Source organism: Ammospiza caudacuta, chromosome 1 (genome assembly GCF_027887145.1).
Source record: "Ammospiza caudacuta isolate bAmmCau1 chromosome 1, bAmmCau1.pri, whole genome shotgun sequence".
Classification (NCBI taxonomy): domain Eukaryota; kingdom Metazoa; phylum Chordata; class Aves; order Passeriformes; family Passerellidae; genus Ammospiza; species Ammospiza caudacuta.
In genome coordinates this window covers 126,015,375-126,040,628 of record NC_080593.1, presented here as the reverse complement: position 1 = coordinate 126,040,628, position 25,254 = coordinate 126,015,375, and the positions used below count along the sequence as shown (strand labels likewise).

The window sequence follows — 25,254 nt, the reverse complement described above, 5'->3', positions numbered from 1 at the left end:
CTTTGCCCAACTAATTTCTACTTTGGACCCCACCAGAATTACACATTACTCATTTCAGTCTAGAACAATGAGAATAAAATGTCATCTTCAGTGTAAAAAAGGTACCCTGCCCTCCCCACCCTCCCCAAAAAACTATTCATGTCAGGATTACAATGATGTGGAAACTACCAATGAAACAAGTGGATGATAAAAAAAAAGCATTTTAATTCCCATATCACTGTAGTTCAAACTTATCATCTCAGTTTCCATCAGCAAAAACAATGTCTTAACATTATGTTACTGTTCTATGGACAACAGTAAAGCTTGTCTCTTTAAATACATACCAAGTCTGATCAGATGGGGCACCAGTAAGATTTTGTCCATCAAAGCATAATTCAAAGTTATCCACACAACTACCATAATTTAGTTACCTGACATAAAATAGGAAAAAATATACTCATTTTAAAATTAAACAAAGTTGAAAAATATGGTGACCCTCAATTGTTTTTTATACAGTACTGTCACACTGGCCTAGCTACGTGTCATGATAAATGCTCTGCATATTTACTCACTGTGACATAATAGTACATCAGACTTATTGTTCCAATGATTGCCTGAATTAACTTGCCTTAGGCTAGGCAACACAGAGGAGTTTAAGGTGAAGGTGTAATGCCCTCCCCTCCCTATGAAAGGGGCCTGAAATCATTGGTACAATATTACAAGCTTAGGAAAAAGAAAAAAAAAAAAAAAAAACAAACCCAACAAAAAGAAAAAAAACTACGTGGCTACAAAAATTCAAGTTTCAATGCCTCCTAGAAAATCTGAAACAAAGAGCATAGGGAGCATATCCTCCTGAAAAGTAGACAACTCAAAGAGAGCATTTTTTCCTTTGGACTTTTGTGTTTCTTAAAAAAAATTCCAGCAAATGAGCAAGTTAAATGTAGTTTGTTTATATTAAATACTAACAACGACCCATGAAATACAAAAGAATAAAAAATAGTTTGTGTTCAATGATGAACGATGGGCACAATAGCCTAGTGTCCAATTCATATCACATAAACTAGCCAAAAAACGGACAAGTAAGAAATTATTGACCAAAAAGTTGTTTTAATATGACACTTTCTCCATTCCTTGCATTTTTATTCTGTGGGACTGAGGTATACACCAGGGAAACAAAAAAAATTTTGAGAGAAGGGGGGCCTTAGGAGAGAGAAGAAACATTATTACATCAGATACCTTTTAGCATGACTGTCTCTTTTGACTAAGTGGCACAAGAGTTACCCATGCTCTGATCAGTCTATTATTTCATTACTGGTCATTTCTTCTGCATCATCGTTTTAAAACTGATGAATCAACAACAACCTTCTTTAAAAACAGACACTAAATTAATGCCATTAAAAACTTCTCCAGTGCTTATCACCCATAGCACCTGCCAGCATAGAGCCAAAAGTTTTCAACCCAAATTTCAATACGGTGTTGGCAATATCTGTGACACATATTTCAATGATTGGCTTTCACCTATCAGATTACAGGAGAGGTAAGGTTTGTATGGCAAAGACATGCTTGTGGAAAACGAGCCACCAGCCCAAATTAGCTTCACTGACTCACTGACAAAAGTACGAGTGGATTTGGGAAAGCTGTCTTTGTATTTCCATACCAAATTGCAATTTTCTTCATTCATGTTAACAGGTACATGAATGTGCAACATAATTACAGTTACTACTATGTCTGAATAGGACCCAAGTAGCTATAGCCTATAAATAATAAAAAATACATTTTTCTTTTGATAACTGACTGTAGATGTGAGGACTCTGTATAATTCAACCAAACGGTTGTATGCTGTACAGTCCTGTGCAAATATCATAAAAAAATTAATAATCCTTTTTTTGCTATAAGGCTTTGACCCTACATTTTCACAGCAACATAACTACCATCCAGCCTGTACCATATTTCGCAAGCCTTCAGTCCCAGAATTCAAGCAGTCAATCCGTAGTGTCCACCTGCAGCACCCTGAAGTCTCGTGCTCGGTCAGTCATCTAAAGGCATACAGACTTCCCCGCCTTCATCCCACCGAGACTGCTCGTTCTGTTCTTCTACATCATCACCCAGCTCCTCATCGCCTTCTCCCACTTCATTCTCTTCGTATTCTTCATCCCTAGGGAAATCTGTGTCCTGCGCCTGGTCTGCTCCCTCCTGCCCTCCAGGCTGAGATTTATCTGCACAGTCTACACAAACTCCGTAACGCCGTGAGCCGTGTCTTATTCCAACGCTGGCTGCAAGCATGAAAATCTTCTTGCACACCATACACTTGTACTTTTTATCCTTTTTATGCACCTATGGAAGAGAAATTTTAACAGCTGACTATAGGCATATCAGGTTACATTTGCATATAGTACTAGAAAACTATCAACAACAACAATAATTATTAATATAAAAATTCCTATTTTTAACTTTTCCAAAAGATACCAAACACTATTCAGAGTAAGCAAGGATTACTGGAGAGCTATTTATGTATTCCTCAGCAGATATGAGCTACTGCCCACAAACAAACCACTTTGTAGGAGCTCAGCAGGTCGCCTGTTCTGTACACAGGAGAGTGTTCAGTTCACATCTCCTCAGGGTACAGAGCAAGACTCAGAAGCAATGAGAGCAGCACAAACCCTTCCACTGCACACAAGATAGCTCATTTAGAAAATTGCTTTTTACAATTTTAAATTCTAGAAATACTAAGAACAAACAAGAGTTATTATACTCAAGAATTCAAAGAGCAAAATTCTTCTTCCATGACTTTTCCTTCCCAACACTATTAAAATTAACATCAACTTTCCAGGTCGCTTAGGTAAGTTTTATGTCCTGTATTTGAGTCTATGTGTAAAATTAGAAGGCTGCTGTTGACTAATCATAAATTTTGATTTTGAATTTGGAAGTATGTTGCTTGTACAAGTAAATGAATTCAGCAACCATGTATATTAATTATTATCTATGAAAAAATGAAGTTGAAGACTTCCTTCTTCTATCTGGTGTTCCCACAACAGATTACAATTATGTGCTCAAATATCTAATTTGAAGTCCCATTGAAAAAGTTGCAATTTTAGATAAAAGAAATTACCACCTAAATGAGGGGAAAAATAAATTAGGTCATGATACAAATAGTTACTTCAGCTCTGCTGTATAGTCTGTACAGCTGATACGTGTGCTTTCCTCAGCCTCTAGACTTGTTATAATACTTCACACAAGGCAGAATGTTTGAGGTTTGTTGAGCTGAGAGGGGAAGGGAGGGGGGAAAAACATCCAGAAAAAAGTGTTCTGACTTCGTCAGAGAAAGAACACTTCAATTAAAGCACAGAACTGCTCTGAGCTCACTCCACAGCTGTTTTCACATTGTCTGACTTCATCTCCTTTCCTGGAGGAAAAAAAATCTTCAGCTACAAGTCCTGGTCAGACAATGCAGGACAGAAAACTGAAGTCCCACTCTACTCTTCTTGGTAGACCAGCTAACTGCCACTGCTGCCATCTTCTCAGGTGAGCCAAAAAGGAAGGAGCATGGCCATCAATGAGGCAATAATGCCCCAATTCTCTGCATCTGAGAGGTGCTTCATCCCTCCAATCATTTTCATAGCCCTCCCCTGGAGTAGCTCCAACAGCTCCATGTCCTTCTTGTTTTAGGGACCCCAGAGCTGGATGCAGTGCTCCAGGTGGGGTCTCATGAGGGGCACAATGCCCTTCCTCACCCTGCTGGCCACACTGCCTTGGATGCAGCCCAGGATACATTTGGCTGTCTGGGGTGAGAGAGCACACTGGTGGCTCAGTCCCACCTCTCACCCACCAGCACCCCCAATCCTTCCCGGCAGGGCTGCTCTCGATGTGTTCACCCAACAGCCTCTACAGATACTGAGAGTTGCCTCAGCCCAGGGCCAGCACCTAGAAGAAGAGCAATTTACCCACTCCATGTGCTAACTAACCTTTTCTAGCTATCTGCAAAACATCTTGCAAAACAAGGGGAATTTTTAAAATCACAGCTTGGAAAAATGTTATTATTTTCTCACCACCAACATGGTCTTGCTTTCATTACTGTCCTAAAACACACCTTGGATTTTATATAGTATATATTATAATGGAATCTTAATTTCATGATAGACTAGATATAAAGCACCTACAAAATACCCAAGACAGATAAAACTTTCTCTGGATCCACAGATAAATGAGTACTCAAATCAAATCCCGAGTTATGCAATGTGCACAGAACAGGGTAAGCTGAACTCCTGGTTGTGGTACTGGCAGAATGCAAGTCAGACAGATGTTTACTTTCTGCATCAGATATTTTTCATTCTTTCCTAATCTTAAAGCAGATACTGTACTATAGCTTTGTCTAGTTGTGAAATAAACATTTCAGAACTACCTCAAGATATTGTGCAATTGCTGAATTAACAGGGTGCCCTGACAGAAAATAGTGATGCATCATTATAGACCAAGATGTGATGTTCTACTGCAGTAAAGCTAAGCCAAAACTGCTTTTCATTATCTACAGAATACTTATATACACTGCATCTCTTTATCACATCACTTTCAAAATAATCTTGAAATTACTGTCTTCATTGACACTGCATTTTCCATTAAGAAAATGAGAGGCACAGTTATCCAAGAAATGTTTATCTTCATCCATTTCAAATCCAAGATAAGACAATTTACATTATGTCAAATCAGAGAACAGTTTGTTCCAACTACCAAAACACCTGAAAGCCCCATAAAACCCCACTCATACATGTGCATACATATACATGAACACTTGAGATTACCTACCAAGGAATGTCTCTTTACATGCTCTCTTCGTGTAAACAGCTTCCCACAGATGTCACAACTGAACGACCTCACTCCTGTGTGAATGAGCAAGTGTCTCTTTAGTGTTCTTCTGTATTTGGCTACATAATTACAGTGTGGACACTTCAACTTGTTCATGATTAAAGCAGAGGAATCACCTAAAACATAAGAAGCATCAGGAGAAAAGATGATGAAACACACAAAAAATATTCTAAATTTGTTCTGTCTGGTGCACAAAAATAAACAGGTGCCAAAACAATAAAGCAAAACACATGACTTTTCATCAGTGAAATCAGGACAATGCCTGTCTGCAGAACTCAAAAATGTTGCTAAGTTCTGCATGTACAATTCTACTAGAAAAATACCTACTTGTAATCAAGTCATTTTTACCATGGAAATCTTATTTCATGAATTGACGTTAACTACAATTTACCAATATTTCATTTTCCTAGATGTCACTTCTACCAGAAAACATTTTCTTCTGGATTAGAAACCCTCTAACCCTGCAGCATTTAGACAGTTGCAACCTTTTCTTCCCATATTCTATTTAGAATTACATGCAGGAACTGCCTACCAAGATCTGACCTTAAAAAAAGTATAAGTAAGAAGAGGAGTAGGACACTAAGAGGTAGCAAAATTCTGAAATTCTCAAAAGGGAAGTTATTGGTTCAGATTTTATCTATTTTCTACTTTGCTCTAACAGCAGAAAAAATAGAAAGAGCAGAAAAAACCTCTGGAAGAAGCAACATCTCACTTCTTCCTTACGATGGAAGAGAGCTCTTTATATAGTTTGTCCAAAGGATATATGCAAAACAGGTTTAATACAGCTGCCTACTACTGTGTGAAAAAACACCACAGGATTCTATGGCGTGGAGAAGGCCACACAGAAATACAAAGGTTATTTTGATAATAACATACTGACTCAGCTTACTACAGGTGAGAGCTTATGAACATAATCATAACCATCCAGAAGCATCCAAAAAGCACTGGCTAAGGCTACCTGATTATGTACAAGAGTTTCTAGTGTTCACACTGGCAAGAAGAAAACATAATTGCACATTCTGTGCACATGCTCACAGGCATGTCTCTAGAGTTGCCTCCTTTGAGCTTTTAAATCCATCCAAACATGCAAGTTACATTTTGCTAATATTCACAAGATTGCATACTGGAGCACTCATGTGAGCTGCATGTCCACATAACGTCACATGAAGAAAAGTAAATCCTATGCAGGCAGACATCAGGGCTGTAAAATATATGGGAATTTATTGGTTTAAGAACAGGCGGACTTCCTAAGACCCAGCTTCTAATTTCTTGACTGCCAGCAAATTTCACCTTGTGATGACCACATTACTTCTACTTTAAACCCCAAAATATTTAAAATAAACCATAAGGCACATCCCAGTAACAGCTCAGTTAAAGAGAAGAGGTAAGCATTACTATTACCCAGTACTTGATATGTTCTTTTTACTGAAGACTTTACGTATTGTAAGAAACTGGCAACTATTGTTTTAGATATGGTGGTATTTTCAGTATGTTTTCAGACAGAGAAATAATTACAGATAACTGCTTGCTTGAACTGACAGAAAAAGGCTTAATTACAGCTACGCCAAACTAAAAACATTTATTGCAATGAAGTTTTTTATTTTTAATAGCAAGACATATGCTGAGATCTCCTTTTAAAATTATATTTATTTCCATATCTTCACCATTCAAGTTTTTAATTTCAAAGGCCATTTATCTGTATTTAGCTTAGTAAAGAGACAGGCAGCTATCACGTTAAAGACCTCAGGTACCTTCACACTGAGTCACAATACTAGAACTGATATAAATCACATTCTGGTTTTACACTTCCATACATTTGAATTCCTTTTCCTCCCTCCAAGGAAGTACATTATTAAGTACAAATGATATGGAAGAAGATTGACTAAATAATTTCCTAACCCTCTACCTACTCTCCATCAGACACACTTACCATTTTCCCAAGCTTCTTTTGGCCAAGATTCTGGCAGCAATCCATACTTGAAATCACTTGAAGTACCCGGTAGCAGCCCATACTTGAAGTCACTTGAAGTACCCGGCAGCAATCCGTACTTGAAGTCATTTGAAGTACCCGGCAACAGTCCATACTTGAAGTCACTTGAAGTAGCTATTAAAGACACATTCTTTCTTTAGCTTCCTGGGTTCTAATCAGTCATCAATCTCATCTGTTTAGCAATACAGATCCTTTTTAAACTGTGACAAAAACGTTTCCAACCTTAAAATAGTAACTATACCATGTTTTCACATAGTATTCAATACTAAAACAAGAAAGAACTCTATTCCTAACTTCAATGAAATGGGACCCTTGAACTACTCTCCCCAGCACCATTTCTTCTCCCCATGCTGAGAAAAGTTGAAAGCCTTTTTCCTACTACAGGGGCTTTGATGCTAAGGATATGTATTCCCTCATGACCATCATGAGGGGGCTGAAAGGTTTTCCATCAGAAAACCTTTCTCTTCAGAACTGCTTTGTGCAGTGACTTCACCTGGACTGCCACAGCAGTCTAGCTGGTACAAAACTAAGTATTTTCTACTAGAGGCATGGTGGTTTTTTATTGCCTTAAAATATCTTCATGGTATATATATATAGTGCTTTAAATACCTTTATTTATATAAAGGATCCTACAGCTATGTCTAAATCCTTTTCTGAATAATCATCTCCATTACTCTAAAACCACATCAATTCAAGAGAACATAATTACTTGGAATATTACAGTCTAAAAGACTAGTTTGCATATTTACATTTGCTCTTAAGACAAGATCTTCTGCAGTTTATGTTGCCTTTGTATTGTTTTTTCCTCTTTAAAAAAACAAAACCATTCAGAAGTGTGCAATGCCTTTAAAATATCTTAGCTTGTTTACTTCCATACTTTGTAACAAGTAAGAACTGCATCAGTGACCATGGAGTCACTATTGCAGAGCACAGAGAACTATAAATAGAACACAATAAAGCTGCACTAAGAATTTGACAAAATCATATTTGTTGGGCAAAAGCTCTTCTGGCAATAGTGCAAATCAATGTTCCCCCCAATCCCCAAGACAGGAGTTTGTTGGAAATCATGAACTCATAAATCCATTACTTTCCTCACAGGCAAACAGTTGTTAAATAAACAAACTGCAGTGGTAACTGGCAGATTTCTTTTTATTTCTCTAGATGGTAGTTGGGTCCTCACACTGGATTCCAAATGTCACCACTGTGAAGTCTTGAGGAGATGTATTTTTGCTTTCAAGCCTGAAACTATACATTTTAATAGCCCAAAGACTTCTTTTTATCCTTATACCATTCTAAGGATTTTTTGGGAGAGGAAATTCTCTTAGGCTAAATCAGAATTTCATGCAGCTAATGGCAAGCTGCATACTTAAACACTTCCAACGTGCAGTTTTACTGGAAAAAAGTACAGATTACAAATCCTCACAGTATGAGACACATACAGTAGTTTCATATACTGTCAGGCAGCATTAACACTGGCAGCAGTGATTCAGTCTGCACCATAAGACAACAGTTCAAAAGGATATCACTCAACAAGTAGGAAGCTTATAATTCTATCTTATCCATTAGACAATGGCAAACAACAAGCAAAGCTGGATCATGACTGCCAAATTAGGCATTCTACCAGAGCTTTTAAAAAGCAGAGCATGAGTGAATGCAGATGAGAAATAGTAGTATTTTAGTTCATCTAACTACCTATTTTGCTATAAAAGGAAGAAGAGGGAAGGGAATAAACTTCCCTCTCCCTTAAAAAACACAAAGCAGTGAGGAAATGTTTTAAATTACTGACTCTAATTACTGACCTAACTTCTGTTATGTCCAAAAGAGGCAAGAACTCCTTATACTAATTTGGAGTGATGGACTCCAGCAATGGCATCTCAACAGCTCAAGGAATAGAACACAGATACCCTATAGACATGCCAACTACACATTCCTTTGAGGTGAGGAGGAAGATTTCCTTCTGTAATACACATGAAAGGATTAAAGAGGAAGCAGTGTTGTGATCTTAAGGCTAAAAGCCTTCAAATTACAGCAGGCTTCAGGATCTAGCAGAGGGAAAAAAAAAAAAAAAAAAGCAAACCTACTTTTATAATGTTTAAAGTATTAGATCCTTTCGTTATAATTTTTCTCCCTGAACTAGAACTGTAGCTGAACAGCAAAAGGTCAGTCAGTAACAAAGTATTTTAATCACTTTTCCCTCCCTTATAGGATGAATATCTGTAAGATCAACAGACCCAAGTCTTTACTGCACACAGATGTACTGTTATGCTGTGTACAGGCACTATTGTATAGCTTCCTTCACAATAAGCATACACCAAAGACTGACCATAGGTAAGAGTTGGACCAAGCTGAGCACATTTTATATAAAACACTGTCACTTTGACAATTCTTCTGTATTTATGAGAATACAAACTAAATGTCACTAGGAACATTTATGTACGCAGCTGATATTTAAGTCTGAGGGAACTTAGGAGTTCAAACCCCTGCATAATTTGAGAACTTAGCACAAGACTCAGCACAGCCAAATAAATTTAAGAGCTGTCATCTAGAGTAGGTAGTAGCTACTAAATCCTTCAACCTCCAACTGGAAGAGAAGACCCACTATAACATGAAAGAACACCAGCACAGATACCACAAGCGATAAGAGGTTGCTACACATGCTTTGTGCTTCAGTATACATGACTAAGTAGATAATAATTAAACCTAATGCTTATTCTTAGAATAATTCGTTGACCTAGAAAACCTGCTTTCTAGATTAAGCACACATTTAATGTGTTCAAAACAAAACCATGCAAAAGGCATCTTCAGTGTCTAAGTGCTCATCCAAACAAGACAGACTTGAATTACACACAGTCTGGAAGTTGGAAGTGCAATACCCAGCCTCTTCCACCTTCCCCAGCTGGATATAGATCCTACAGTCTGGTAAGCTTCCAGAATGCAACACATTTACAGACCCCTGTGGCTCGTAGTATCTTCTCCCATTTCTCCTCTCACCCAGGCTACTGCCCCCTGAAACCTGCTTGCAAAACTAGACATAATTATCATCTGACCTGTTCTGGTCACTTCAAAGCCAGATGACAGCCTCTTGATGGGAGGCTAAAGCAACTATGGATGCAGTCATACTGGTAGACTGGGGATAGGGTGCAAAGGGGGAAAGTATAGACAGGTAAGGCAGACCTTTGAGAAAAAAAAGAAAAAGCTAATTAGAAGCAATAATATTCTGTGTCTCCAGACTAAACCACCTGATCACAACTTTTCTCTGATCTAAGGTAACCTTCTTACACTTTGGTTGATTTCTAAGAGGTGTAAGTTAATAATCCAAATGTCAATTAACCTCAAATATTTACCCATTCTTCTAGTCTGCATGGATAAAAGGATATCAGTAATGGGATCTTTAATAAAAGTCAACAACAAGCAAAGCCAAACAAAAAAAATACAACAGAATACAAAGAAACTCATTAACAATCAGCACTAAAATTCACAATATGTTGATTTGACAAGAGATAGGACAGTGTGAAATAAAATAAAGTGGTTGTATAGCTTTTACACCACTAAAAAAAAAGCTATCAAAAACATTGCAAAAGGATTTTATGTTCTAGTGCATTTGTTCTCAGGAAAAAGGATAACCAGAAGCCAGATACAATAATTTTCAGTTTTGAAGGCAAGAGGTAGGCATGCACCACCAGAAAGAGAGAATGTGTCTAAGCCAGAAGCACCCTTAGTTTGACAGATTTCACTCTTTTTCTGATTTATATGAGGAAATATACAGATTTGGGGCCAGAAAAGGATACATTACTGAGTAGGTGATGATATGGGAAATAACGAGAAGTTCAGTGACAGAAGTGCCCATTGAACAGGGCATTACAGAAAAGGACACACATATGGTGCACTGAGGGAAAAGATACAAAACTTTGCATTAGATACAACTGTTTGTAGTGAACTCAACTCCTGTTTTCTTTACATATATTTTGGCACTGTTTCCAGTGCTAATAAGAGAAAAAGAAATACTATTTTTCACTGTATTTTTTTTAACACTGACTGCTCATCTAATCAATTAAAAAAGACAGAAAGTAGACAGGATAAGTGATTAGGCCATAGCTTTCAAGGATTGCAAAGAAAGCAGTGGTAATCTACTGATACAATCTGGATTGCTATTAGAGAGCTGGATTTGTTGCTTATGTTAGGTAACATGACAGAGGAAACAGCACTGCCAAGACTGACATACTAGGAAGGTGGGAAAAACAAAGTATCTTGAGCTCCCTTTGTTCCCAGAGTATTCCTCACATCTTTAACCTTGCTTCTTCTGAAAAGACTTCTGGAAGCACATTACTGCTCAACTGCCCCTTGCAACAGAGGGCTCAGACATACTTAAGACATTTTGCCAATGCAATCTTACTCATACTCTATTGCTCCAAATTGCTCTCAATTTTTACTGTCTTTCATTCATGAAAATGTGGTATATTGCTGTAACTATGTAGTCAGATCTAGCATCAACTACCCCTGAGAGAAGAGCACTAACTGATGCCAAATATATTATGCACTTGCTTTTCCACTTGATTATCATACCTTCCCTGAAAAATTCCTTCCCAAGAAAGAGAAAGCTATTTTGCTGATCTCCTCCAACAACTACACTAATGAAACACAAGAAAGTCAAGAACTTTCCTCATGCAGACCATTTATTTGTGGGGGAGTTAAATGTTCTCATGGATCCTTTTTAGTAAGTCGATGCATTACACTGGGACTCAAAGGGACTTTCAGGCAGAGATGATCTGTAGACACCACAAAACCTTCTTCCCCAAACCATTCACAAAAAAAACCCCAAACAAACAAACAAACAAAAAAAACAAAACAAAAAAAAAAAAACCAAAAAAAAAAAACCAAAAAAAACAAAAAAAAACCAAAAAAAACCTACAAAACCCCCCCCCAAAAAAAAAACAACAACAAAAAAAAAAAACACCAAAAAAAAAAAAAAACAAAACAAACAAAAAAAAACCCCACAAAACACTGCCTGGAATTGTAGGCTCCGGGACAGACCATACTGTAAGAATGTGAGGAGGGAATCTGCTTGTCTTTGGGATGATCCCTGGGAGAGGTGAATTGAATGAATGGGGAAGAGGTTGACCCTCAGATATTGCAGTTTTTTCAGATGACTTCTAAAAACCTTTGACACCTTCAATACTGGATTACATAGGGAATGGGGCAAATAAAGTGATTAAAGGTCCATCAAGGAACTTAAATCTTTTAATCGAGGTATCAGCTTAAGGTCTAAAGAAAATGACAGAGTTAGAGTACCATGGAAAAGTAGGAAAAATATACAATTCTTTTTTCTTTTGTAACACAGTCAGTCAAGTGGGGTCTATCCCTACAAGAAATATACACATCCTGATAAGTCCATCAATCTTGATTTCTTCAAATACAAAGATACCTGCTTTATTGTAAAGCCTAATCAAGTTGTGTTATGCTCCTCCCTTGCAACATGACAAACGCTGGGACCAGCACTACATTTTTTGTAAGGAGGTTTAGCTTCTGTTTGTATCCTTCTGAAAAGTAGTTGTTTCTACAGCAAGCTGAATTAATTCCTTAAGAACCCCTACAATATCAGCTAGGAACCCTCTCGTTCCACTGTGGACTGTTTTAATCCTGCCCTTGTTATCCTTTCCTTCACCCCCATCAGAGCACAGCATAACCTAGCCTGAAAATCACAATAACAAATTACACACTTATAGCTTCATAAAGCTACTGGGCTATTGCATGCAAGTGTCCTAAAAATCAACACAGTCAGTTCCAGAAAGCATAAGCAACACTTCACAGCTGTGTTCTGAAGTCTGAGGATAGGACAGACTTTAAAAAAAAAAACAAAAAAAAAAAAAACCAAAAACACCACACCCAGATGAAAGGCATACCCAAGAAGTGATGAAAATTGACAAAATCACCCCATGAAGAGACATTAAGCATATGATGAATTATGTTCACTGAGCTTTTATGATCTTTTGTAACACACTCTAACATTGATTGTAATATGTTGTCTGCATGGTTATTTTCACTATGGTAAATGGTTAATTGTAGGATGAATGATGGCTGTAAACCGTAAAAGACCTTTTTAGCAGATTATCAACTAGGAGACAAAATACTGAGATAAGTGGTAACATTCCATGTTTAACTAAAACAGCTACTTTAATTAATATAGAGAAGTCTTGAAAACTTAAGTAAAATATAAGTAAATCTAAGACAGTACAAGGTATTTGAAATCTATCTTAAATTTTTAAAGCTTCTCTAAAGCTCACCAACGTGATACTTGTACGGGGATGGTGTTAAACAAACTCACTGGCAATGATGCCTCGGGTTTTAGCTTTTATGTTTTTCAGATTCTGTACTGCTTCAGTGTGTAGTTCTGAGCTTCATATTAGGGATAGTAAGCTCTCTTCACAGAGTAAGTAGACAAATCAATTCTTTCTCTAGCTGGGGACCAAGGACAAATGATCTAAGTTTCAGGCCCAAAAGCATAAACAATGGTCTGCTGAAGACAGAAAAACAAGAAGGATGGGACTTCATAACCTAAAGCTGTAACTGGACAATTAACTCCAATATGCAAATGGACCTGAACTTATAAGAGTGTGAGACCACGTGGCTGGTTGTCCATTTTGTGGCCATTTTGGGTTCATCCTGGGTGTAGCCACAGCTGAGGTCTTGTGCTGCTCAAGGTGTGTCCATTGAGGCTTTTTAATAAATACCTACTTTATTCTTTAACTCCATCTAACCTCTATTCCACATCAGCCTTCACAAGGCATGAGCAACACAAGGTGAGAGGAAGAAGCAGCTGACATATCCTTATTGGATAGGAGCAGAAAAACTCATGTTCAGCAAGGAGCAGTTTAACATATTTGCTTTACTGGAACAAGAGGGGTAGCAGATGCTTCAGAAAGCTTTTACTCTTTACTATCTAATACTTACCAACTGTACCCAACTGGTAAATTCATTTACTATAGAATTCAAGGAAGTGGCTTCGGGGATAAATTTTTGTAGTGAGAGGAGTGATCTTAAGTAGGCTTCTCTTCCACCATATCTACAGTATCATCACAAAAGCACCAGACCAACCCAAACCTAAATCAAGGGCACAGAAACTCCCCCTGCATGTAACTGAGGGTTCATAACTGCTGGTGTTACCCCCACCAGAACATGACAAAGCATAATAGTAGAAGCTCGTTGTTTCTGTTTCAGCAACCAACAGGAGAGCGCACTCCTTAGCTCTGAATATAAGAATTTATTATTCTTTATTTTTCTTCTTATAGAATCGTCTTATATCTATTCCAGATTACATTTTCTTATGGCTTTTTTACCTCTCAGTGCCTATTATTTTTGGTAGTTTTTCATCCCCACAGGAAATTTAATCCAAAACTAAAAAGTTATTGTGTAACCTGCAGGTTACTCTACAACTCATTCTTGATATTCTTCCAACTCTGCACTCCTCCCTCTTCCACCTTTTCTTTGGCATAGAGGGAGCAGTTAAAAGAGTGTTTGAGAGTGGAATCGACCTGCAAAGCAAAGAAAAAGAGCCACAAGCAGAAGAGAAAGAATACCAAAGGCTGAATAACAGTCTATGGGTGAAAAGTAAGTTATACCAAGCCCTGCTTCAGTCACTCTTCTTGTTTCAAACAATATGCATTCAAGAACTTAGTAAAAGTGAAGATGTTTTACAAAAATATTAGATAAGGCTTCCAAAAGAATTCTGACACTGACAGAAAATGTAATTATGTACTTAGGAACATATATGGTGTGCTCTGAAAATACCAAGGAGATCACTAGTTGACTAGTAATTTAGAACTCAGTAAAATAAACTTTCCCCTGTGGTCACAGAACTTTCAATGGTTTTGGACTGACACCACAACACATATTCAGTATGATCTGTCTCCAGTACAGTTCTTTTCATCAAAATGCTACAGGAATGTTATTTTGTAATTTAATTCTTTAGCATAACAAGGTACTGGAAACATTGGTGCTTCTGTCAAAAAAACCCCACAAACAAACAAACAAAAAAAAACAAGGACTAAACATACTGCACTGCCCATGCCCTCCATTATTTCTCCAAGAAATCTTCACAGCACACATACAAAATTTCACAGAATCCAAACAACTAATTATATTTGTTGTTGGTGCCATCAAATGCATATTCTCTGCATTTCCATCAGTAAGACACTGAATACTAACCCCCTATAAATCATCAATAAAAATCACATGCTAATTTGTGTCAAATTTTGTATTTGTGCAGCTAATACACACACCCACAGCTCTTGCTCCAGACTTTGTTGTTCTTTTTCGTGGCACTGCAATTAGAGCAAGTAGCCCAGCAGAGGCAGAATTGTTGTGTGGGTGCTGAGGATTCAACATCCCCCACTCTCTGCAGCTAAAGGGCTTCACTTGGGCTAGATCTAACCTGGTGCTGTGGACCTGAGGCATATTAGCGACCGTCACATTCCTGAAACAGCTCTTATCCTCAGCTCAGCCAGAAGGAATTCTGTGCAGCCTAACAAAGCTTAGCCAGTAAGAGAAGTACAGGAAATTCACTTCACAAGCACAACTCTCAAGTAAAGCTAAAGCAGACCTACCCAGAGTTCAGAGATGAAGACCAGAGATAAGCGAGAGGCATTTGCAGAAGTGCTCCCCAGCACAGCTGCTTCTCCAGAGCTGCTCTGTTGTGTCACACTACTCACTAAGCACATGAAGGTCTCTTGTACTGGAGAAACACATCCCCAGGCCCACCCCACGCTGCTCTGCACTGGCACGTGTCACCACAGTACCCAGGCAGCGCTGGCACCACACAGCACAGCCATGGGTCCCCAAGTGCCCCCTGTGGGACCACTGCTCGTCCGTGGGCAGGAGCAGAGCGGGGCCCCTGGAGGAGACATCCACAGCTCCTTGATATTTGAAGCAGGCATACATATTAAACTGCTTTAGAAACAACAGACATCTAAAGAACTTTGTTACAGCTGTGTCTCAAATTCATCCCTAACTTGGCTTCTAAATTGCAGTAAGTTTTCAAAACTATTAATTCACCAAAAAGTGAGGCAGGCAAATGACAGTACTTCAAATACATACATTAACTATTCATACAGCATAATAATTTAAAAAATAAAAAACCAAAAGTTATGTAGTCAGGTACTGCAGTCAATACTTTAATTTTCAAATGACATAACTGACATTATGCAATATTTACCTGCTTCTTCTTTAATAAATGACAAATCTTCTTCTGGATATGGGACTGACGGTTGCAACACTGAGCAATCTTCAGAGTTCTCTTCAGTATTAGGTGGTACATTATAAATAAATCTCTTTGCAGTTTGGTTTTTCCTTCTTGCTTTTCCAGGTTCTTGAACTGATTGTCCCTGTGCACCCATGTCATTCCACACAAAAACTTTTCCCTCACCTTGAGATTCATTTTCAGCCATTTCAGGTGAGCTGTCCTGGACCCAACTGCAGTCATTCATTTGGTAGCTTTCCATTTGGCCCTCATCAATAGGGTAGGGATCGTTCTCAGTTTTTATGCTACTTGCCAAGTTGGTGAGGTTTCGTGTTGCCCAGAAGCTGGCAACTTTTTGATCCCTTGGAGATAAACCATCCCTACTAACAGATCTTCTGTTGTAATCCACTACAACAGTCTCTGGAGCTTCTGATTTTATACTTATGTTTAAGGCATCTTTAATGAAGTTGCGGCAGGACTGGACAACCTCCGTCATCTGAAGGTAGCTGGCCACCGACATCACTTCAATGGCGTTTTGGCTCGTAAGCACGAGGTTACCAGAATACAAGAAGTCCAAGATGACAGAAAAACCTTGAACAGCAACAACGTCCAAATAGGTAACAGTGGTTTGGTTACGGTTTTCTTTGTTTGTAAAGCAATACAGAGTCTTAAAGAAGCGGCTGCCTGCAACCAGGATGTTCTTGTGAGCTCTGAAGACCCTCCCACTCACCACAATATTAACATCACAAAGAATGCCTTTCTTCCTCTGCTCGTTGAGCTCTTGCAGGAGCTGATAGCAGTAAGAGTTCTCATTTGGCCTGCTGTTAAAATCACAGTACCCTTCATTATTCAGTTCTGATGGTAACTCTGCCTCCTGCAATTAAAAAAGCCACACAAACATAATTAGCTCTTACTAAACGCTCTCCTTAGTTAAACATGAAAATAAGGATATGAAAATAAATAAAGAAGATTATTCTAATCAAACTAATTTTTTTGTTATTTATGTTCTTGGTCACAAAGGCAGACAGGAATATATAAATAACAAGATATTTCTGAAAACTAAAAATCATGCTCTCATTCTGCACCTTCCACCCCCAAGTTTAAAACAAACAGAGCTAGATTTGCCTTGAGGGCAAAGGAAGGGAAATTTCAGCCAAAAGTAAGGAAATATATAGTTGAGTGTGAAGTACTTGTTATTCTTAACCCACATATACTAAAGATTCAGGAGCTTCTGTTTCCGAAGATTTAACTACATGATTCTTACATATCCAATCCCTTGTTCTTCCCCAGAAATCTCCACTTAAACAATTAAGCAGAATCTGGATAAGTGATTCAACATTTTCTTCATGCTGAGATATGAACATAGATTAGGCCTGTATGTCCCAATCTGTCTTGAATGTTTTAAAGAAAACATATTGCTAAAGGAGATATAACAGCAAACGTATTTCTTATACAGTTTGACAAATTAAGTATTTATCCTTTGTTTTTTAACTGCAGCAGGTTTAGGATTAAACAGTGTATCACATAACAAGCAGACAAAATACTGCAGAGGACAAAAAAACTCCTGACTTAAGCTTCCATTACAATACTTGCCTCAGACTTTCTTGAAATAAGCCTCCCAAACTTTCCAGTGGCAACACTAGCACAGTACTTATTACACACACACAGCCTTTTTAAGATGTAATCTCAAAAAAGGCTTCAAAATTTTGCTAAAACCTAATACATTCACAAAATCCAACACCAAGACATAATTCATTATTAAAATGAGGACAGGGAGAGATCAAGAGATCTGAACTGGATTTTAGAGCACATAGAAGACTTCTAACTCATGTTAAAGACGATTCAGAGATGCTACAAAGCAGCAGCTAGGAGAAAGCAGAAAACACAGACTGGCATATTTGAGACCATACTTATATGGGTTGACATATGCTGCCATCGAGAGCAGCAACAATGACAGTCTGTTTCATACTCTTATCCCCAAGATTCTCTTCTTTCCTAGCAAACAAGGAAAGCCCAAAACTGAATAGTTCCAAGCCAAATCATTATTTTCTTCTCTCAGCTCCTAATACATCTCACTGATTAGTGAACTAGAGGTGGTGTTAAAGCTCACCTGCCTCAACATTACAGGTCAAAATCAGTATTAAGAAGGAAATGTTAGCACTGTCATGAACCCATAAGCTATGCTAGAGTTAAAATACACATTACAGGACAGTACTACTCCTAATTTGAGATTATAGCAGAAACCAGCTACATATATTTTAAAAGTCACTTTCCACCCCATAGACCTTAGTGGATTAAATCAGTACTCATGTCAATTTATAATCCCAGTGCAGATCACTGGAATGACACCTGAGGCTGTAACTACATCTAAAACAGTGTTTACATTCATAAGCAGAAAATAAGGCCTGGTATAACCAAAACAGAAACTGTGCCATTTCAGCACCTCCTGCAGAGAAATTTCAGTTTGCTGTCACATTCAAGTTGCTTCTGAATCTCTACTCTTCTCAGAAAAACACTTCATTAAAGAAAAAGGAATAAAAGCAGTTAGGCTTTTATGCGAAAACAAGCAGTAGATCTTTGCCCACCTCATCTTAATTTTTTTTCTGTACTTTGTGACACACCCCAAGTACTACCTCGGATGAAGGCTGTGAAACAGTTTGCTCCAGGTGTGGGACAGCTAAGGCTGTCACTCCAAGCTCTCAGCAGATTTTGGTTCTAGACTAGCTTCCTGTCACTTTAGCAATGAAGCACTGCACAGTTTCAAAACACCAATTACGCTGACACTGGATCAGATTAAGATGAAAATGACAGTACCCTAAAGTGTTGTCATGCTCATCAATCACCAGTGACTTGCACCTCACACAGGAAATGTTAGGTAGATGCTATGATAGCTGCCAATTTCATTCCCTGAGAACACATCAAACACCACAGAAAATTTAAAAAACAACCTGCAGCAATTCTTTTCTTTTGACAAACGTCTGATTAAATAATGGAGAGAGAGTACATGTTAACTAAGCAAGTATAAGTACCCAATCAAGCTGGGACAAAAAAAAACAAATTGATATTTACAATGTGGGGTTTTTGTTTCCTGAGAACAGGACAAGCCAGGATAGTGAAGAGCAGCTGCAGATCACAAATGTGCTACAGAAACACAAGACTGAAATCTTCATTGTGACAAGACCAGAAGGTTGAGTGGAAAAATGAGATATTATGCAACCTGTGTCCAAGCTATTAGGGATGTGTGTTGGAGAAAGAGATCAATCAGTATTACAGCTTTAATTAGTATTATAGCTTCACTATAATGTGGGTGCATAAACATTTTTAAAACTAACTGCAGTACTAAAACCAACTATTTTACTGCTGGTATGGTACAACAGTTAACCCTAGTGCCACAACTCAAATGAAGTCCTGACATCTGAGCAGTTATCAAGTCTATGTACACCAAGTATGACAAGTAGAACTGATATTTACTGTGAGAAAAATTGACCAAATAATATTACTATGAGAAATTTAGACATTAATACAGAAAAAAATACAATACAGTTCAACAGGAGGCAAGATGCAGAAAATTGCAGGAAAAAGTGTATTTTCAAACAACTGTAACTTACATGACATATCATCATATGGGTTCTTGATTTTTCTAATGAGAACAACAAACTAATGATATTTGCTTAGATATCAACTATATTTTCAGAATACAGACCCCATATTCTCATCAACTAAATTACCCCAAAACCAAACCACCTTATCCTTTAATAAACGCTAGTAAGGAATAAAAGATAAAAATCAGCACAATTTCATTTCAATTTATGGACTCCTCAGTGCTCTAAGTCAAAAACATCTCTCTGTGGGTGAGATTAAGAAGTGCTGTAACAGAACAGAGACTGCTTAAGGAAACTGATATTGTGCTCAGTTTCAAAAGAATACACACTAAGATAAATTACTATGTTATATGTATAATTCATTAATTAAACTTGCCCAAAAGCTAACAGGAGCAGAAACAGATGATCAAAAATTGCAACTAGAAGTTTAGTTTGTTTCGTTTTCTTTTTCTGACTGTTCCATCAACATATTGTGTCCCTGGAAGGACAGTGAGGGCAGGAAGAATTAAGAAAAACCCAAACCAACCTAACCACAGATGACATCTTAGCTACATGCATATGAAAAGTAATCACGCTACATTTTTTAATCCCTTCCCCACTACCACATCTTGCTCTACAGCAGTTCCCTGTGCCCCCAAATTAATTCTTACTCTGGTAAATGTATCTTCTAAGCTACCAGTAGCTTCTTAACCACATGCAGAGGAAAATGATCTCAAAACATGGTCCCATCAGTTGCACACAATGCTCCACTGCCACACAGCACCACTTACAGACAACTCAGTGATTTCAAATTATTTCATTAATTGCCTAATATCAAACTGATTAGTTTGAGGTTTGATAAAAACATTAAATAAAAACACACTAAGTGATTCTGTTTACTTTAAGTCCTGACTTCCTCCTCAACTTCTTCACTCTGCTAAGAGTAAGTCAAGAAGTGAACTTAGAACACTGTAATGTAACTCTAACATCTGAAGCATGACTTCCATTCATCACTGCTCACATAATGCAAACAATTCCAGTTCACATGGAAAAAATAACACATCAAAGGCCTTCCTCCTTTTGGAGAGCTTCTGCTTTAAACCAACATGCCTGTTAGACTGGAGAAAGCTTTTCTGGCAGTATTTCCAAGGCTTAGCTTTAAATTACATCCAGAAAGAAAATGTTTTAAGAAGATGGTTTGAGGAGAGGGATCCCCAGCAGCCAATAAATCTGCATCTTATGGACCCAAATTCATCAAAGAATTAAAATATTTTGCCATAATTTCCCACTAAGCATCCATTTCTTAAGATTCTTGCAACACAGTAGTCTGTTCACTACAAAAACAAAGGTAGTTTAAAGATGATGACAGATTTCCTTAAGCTTTAATGTGGAGAAAAATTATTTTAAAAACTAGAATAGAAAAAGATTCAAGAATTTGGTCTTAGAAAGAAGCATTGGTTGACAGCTCAATACCCTTGAATTACAGCAGCTGCAACCACTTGTGATGTATTTTGGCATTCCAAATTAAATGTATCCCAAAAATAAACTGAAATCATCACTTGTTTCTTCACGAGTGTAATATCCAACAGACCGATAGAAATTTCCACTGCTTTACTGTCTTAACACCTACAATTTCCTTTCTGCTCTTGAGTGGTGGCACTATGCCATATGTTTATTAGCAGCTGCTGAACATGCCCTGCAGTTGAGGCTTGTCAAGTCCATAATACATGTGTGCTGTCTCTAACACAAAGGCTGAGAGATCTCTCCCAAGTTTCATTAAATCTAAACGGCTTTGCTGCCTTATTATGTATGTTGGAAATACAGTCAGGGTACAAATTACCTACTTTTGTTCCAAGTATCTGGTATCATGGCATTTAGAAAAAAAATGGGGCTATTGTTTTGGTATTAATTTAAACATATGTATCAAAAGAAATTCAAGTGCCATTAAGCCTATGAAAGGATACGGAAATTAAACATAGAAGGGAAAGAAAACAGAGATTCTTAATCAGGTTTTTGATAAAGCAACTGTAATGTGAAAGTGCGCCACAAAGAAAACTACACTGACTCCCAAAAAACTGCAACTCCTTCCCTCGTGAGAAGTTTTTAACTGAAATGTAACTGCAGAAGGATGCACAAAGCACTGTTTTCCACTAAAAAAAAAAAATCTCTTTACAACTACCTTTGTCCCAACCTTATCTTTTGTACAGTGAAGAACCACTGACTCATCTATCCTACTGTTTCATTTATTATCACAGTTAGTCCAAATATTTTTTTTCTTAAACTATCAGTGGTATAAAAGTAGCGATTCGTTTTTACAAATATTCCCATGGCAATGAAAGGTCTTCAAATAAACACTTACAATCATCAAATACAAACTTATATTAACTTGTAGGTTACTGTGATAACAAGCCAATATTCTGTCCTCCCTTCCACCCTCCCAATATTTAACAGTTTTGCAACAGAGTCAGGGTAAGAGGACAGAAAGAAAAAAAGTAGTTATTTGAGTAGAGAAAGAATGCTTGGAATAGCTTTTATTTAAATACAGCTAAAACAGACAGAGAGAAGCTTCCAAGTGTAGCAGGGATTAACAGCATCCACTAACACAGGAGGCTACACAGTGACAGAACATACTTCTACAAAGTAATCATTCACAACTCAAAGTTAGAAACTAGGCAACAAGACGGTAAGGAACACACTGCAATAGCATTATGCAAAACTGGAACACTTTGAAAGATATGAAGTAAAAGAAACTAAGAATATAAGTCTCTTAATTAGAAGCAACTAATTGAAAGCAAGCTTGGCTAAAACACTGCAGAGTGAGTAGCAAACCCCAGAAGACTGAAGAAAACTGATAAGATGACCTACTACCACATAATATCTGTAAGAGTAGCTGCTATAAAACTGCACTCGCTGAAAAGGTAGTATTAACCATCTTGAAGGTGAATGTTGCATTTGTAAATCCAAAAATAATATTTTGTATAACTGGTATTTGTGCACCATAGGGTTTCCCTTAACGTTCACCTAATGTTTTATCAGTCATCCTGTAATCCTGATATCCTGCCCCAACATTTGACTAGCAGCTCTTGTCCAAGGTACCCTGAGCTCCTTAAGAGTGCTCAAGCAATAACCTCAATCTAACCACCGCATTACATTTCAGACGCCAAATAAAGCTACCCAGCCAAGGTGGGTGTTTCAATTAAAACGGAATTCTAGATGCAGAAAAACGGAGTGACGAATCAATTAATTCCGGCTAACAGCCTAACAATTCAGGAACTAGCCTAACCTGAAGCAACACTTAGTTAGTGCCCGCAGGCAAGTTTAACGCCAGCGAAGCGATCGAGCGAACTTTAGCAGCGAACATCGCTAGGAGAAAAGGCTGCAGAAGGCTGCGGATTCAACCTAAGTATTCTTTAGGGGCTTCTCATCCACATATATTCTAGGGCAAGCCCTGCCTCATTCGTGAAAGCAGCCAAGAAACAGCGATTTGAAGTTCAGCGGGGAACGTGAAGAGTTTCACTACTCCTACAGCGTCAGAGGAGCGCTGGCATAGTAACACGGCTTTCAGGAAACCACATGTTTATCTCAAACACACACCAAGCGATTGCAGACTTCTTGCTCAGCAACGCAATCTAAGGCAACGCAATCGGGAAAAAAATTATTTCAGCGCGAAGAACTTAAATACACGGAGTTATCCGATTAGGGCACCGGGGCCACACCGCTAAGCAGGCAGAGCCATTCCAATTCCACGCCGCCGAGTCCCCATTTCACAAGCGGTCGCTGGCCGGACACTGCCCGCCCTCCGCCCGTACCGCAGGAGGAAGTTGTAACGAGCGTATTTAAATCAGTGCTGTGACACTGGGATTCGTACGCAACTTTTTTCCCCACATCGCCGGTTTATCTTCAAGAGATAAACAGACGAACTAATGAAAGCGGCACTCGCCAGGGCCGGACGGATAACGGGAACGGAACACAGCCACAAACAACAGCTCGTGCTGCGTTTGTGTGCCTGCCCACATCCAGCGGGAGAGTCGCCCCAAATCCCAGAGGGGGCTCGTCCCCCGCTCCGGACGCGGCGAGCGAGAACAACGCGGCGTGGCCAGCCCGCCGGGCAGCAACCACCACGAGCAGCCATTAGAGAAGTTCACACACGTGAGCACAGGAAAACCTCACCTATGCAAAGGGGAGGCCGGGATTGCCCCTCCCTCTCTCCCTTCGTCCCCGCCGCCCCCTGCCCGTCCCGTGCCGTACCTGCTCGGCGCTGCCGGGCTCGTTGAGGCGATGCTCGGCGGAGAGGTGATGCCGCAGGAGCAGGGTGCGCTTGTAGTTGCGGGTGCCCTTGCAGAGCTCGTCGTGCCCCCCGGGCAGGGGCGCGCCGGACATGATCACCTCGGGGGGCGCAGCAGCGGCCACGGCCGCGGTGCACCAGGTGCACGACATGAGGCCGGTCTCCTGGCAGTAGTAGAGCCACGGGAACTCCTTGAGCCAGGAGCCCTGGAAGGAGATGTGCAGCTTCTGCAGCAGGGACTTGGGCCTGGCCAGCGGGAAGTGCCGGATGCTCTCCCCCTCGCCGCTGCCCTCCGCTTCGTCCCCGCCGTCGCCCCCCGACCGCCGGCTGCTGCTGCAGCTGCCGCCCTCGGCGCCACTGCCGTCGCCCAGGCTGCCCCCTTCGCCGTCCTCCTCGTCGTCGCTGCTGTCACTCAGCGAACCCCCGTCCTGGACCAGCTCCTTGCCCTCCAGCAGCCCCTCGGTCTCCAGTCCCTCCGCGCCCTCCAGCTCCATCTCCTCGTCCGCCCCCCGCCCATTGAAGTGCTTCCGCGGCCAGGCCGCGGCCTCGCAGCCATTGTTGGCGGCGGGGTGGGCGGCCAGAAGCCCCCCGCCGCCGCGGAAGGCCAGAGTCCGGCGGTTCCTCTCGGCGAACATGGGGCCGGCGGCGGCGGGGGGCGACGCCGCGTCCTGGGGCAGCAGCAGCTCCTTCTCCTCGGCGGTGGTGGCCTCCAGCTCCTCGGCCTCCAGCCCCTCCAGCTCCGCCTCCTCGTCCGCCCCGCGCCCGTTCAGCGCCTCGGGGTCCTGCCGCTCCCAGGCCTCGGCCCCCGCCGCCGAGGCGGCCGCCGCGGAGGTGACGAGGCCCCCGCCGCGGAACGCGAGCGTCCGCCGGTTTATCTCCGCGAACATGGCGGGCGCGCCCCGCGCCCCCCGCCCGGCCGAGCGCTCCGTCCGCCGCGGGAACGGGGCGGGGGAAGGAGGCGCCCGGCTGCCGTGCGGGGGCGGCGACCGAGAGAAGCGAAGTCCGGCCGCTCGCTCCCCGCTCCCCTGGGTCCGGCCTGGATCGCGGCGGGCGCGGGGCTGCCCACAATGGATCCCGCTCGATCGCTCGGCGGCGGCGCTTCCGTCCCGACAGGCCCCGGATCGGGTCGGGTGGCAAATGAACAACGGGCTGCCCACAATGCACCGCGGCCGCCGCCCGCCGCCGCCGCAGGGGAGGGGAGGGGAGGGGGGGCGCGAGCGGGGGGCGGGCAGGAGGGAGGGGGGGCCGGCGGGGGGCGGGCGCGCGCTGCGGCCGCGGCGCGTCACGCGCCGCCCGCCCCGCCCCTCCCCGCCCCGCCCAGTGTGGG

The 25,254-nt window shown here is 40.5% G+C and overlaps 1 protein-coding gene across 2 annotated transcripts; it reads right to left on the bottom strand.

The window, feature by feature from the left end:
* Positions 1–876: 876 nt before the first annotated feature.
* Positions 877–24,948, bottom strand: ZBTB10 (zinc finger and BTB domain containing 10). 2 transcript variants are annotated; one of them, XM_058812935.1, is made up of 5 exons: positions 23,891–24,948; positions 16,038–16,935; positions 6,770–6,943; positions 4,780–4,955; positions 877–2,313 (listed from the first exon to the last, which is right to left on the bottom strand). In XM_058812935.1, exons 1-5 carry the CDS (start codon positions 24,812–24,814, stop codon positions 2,008–2,010), a joined length of 2,478 nt encoding a protein of 825 aa, XP_058668918.1. In that variant the 5' UTR covers positions 24,815–24,948; the 3' UTR covers positions 877–2,007. The 2 variants fall into 2 exon arrangements, with proteins under 2 accessions (XP_058668918.1, XP_058668927.1); XM_058812944.1 differs by lacking the exon at positions 6,770–6,943.
* Between the last annotated feature and the right edge of the window lie 306 nt (positions 24,949–25,254).

Coding starts and splice junctions, on each gene's coding strand:
- ZBTB10 (XM_058812935.1), bottom strand. CDS start 24,814: ATGTTCGCGGAGATAAACCGGCGGACGCTCGCGTTCCGCGGCGGGGGC. Junction 6,944..16,037: donor ATTTATTAAAGAAGAAGCAG/GTAAATATTGCA, acceptor TGTCTTTAATAG/CTACTTCAAGTGACTTCAAG. Junction 4,956..6,769: donor AAAAGAAGCTTGGGAAAATG/GTAAGTGTGTCT, acceptor CTTATGTTTTAG/GTGATTCCTCTGCTTTAATC.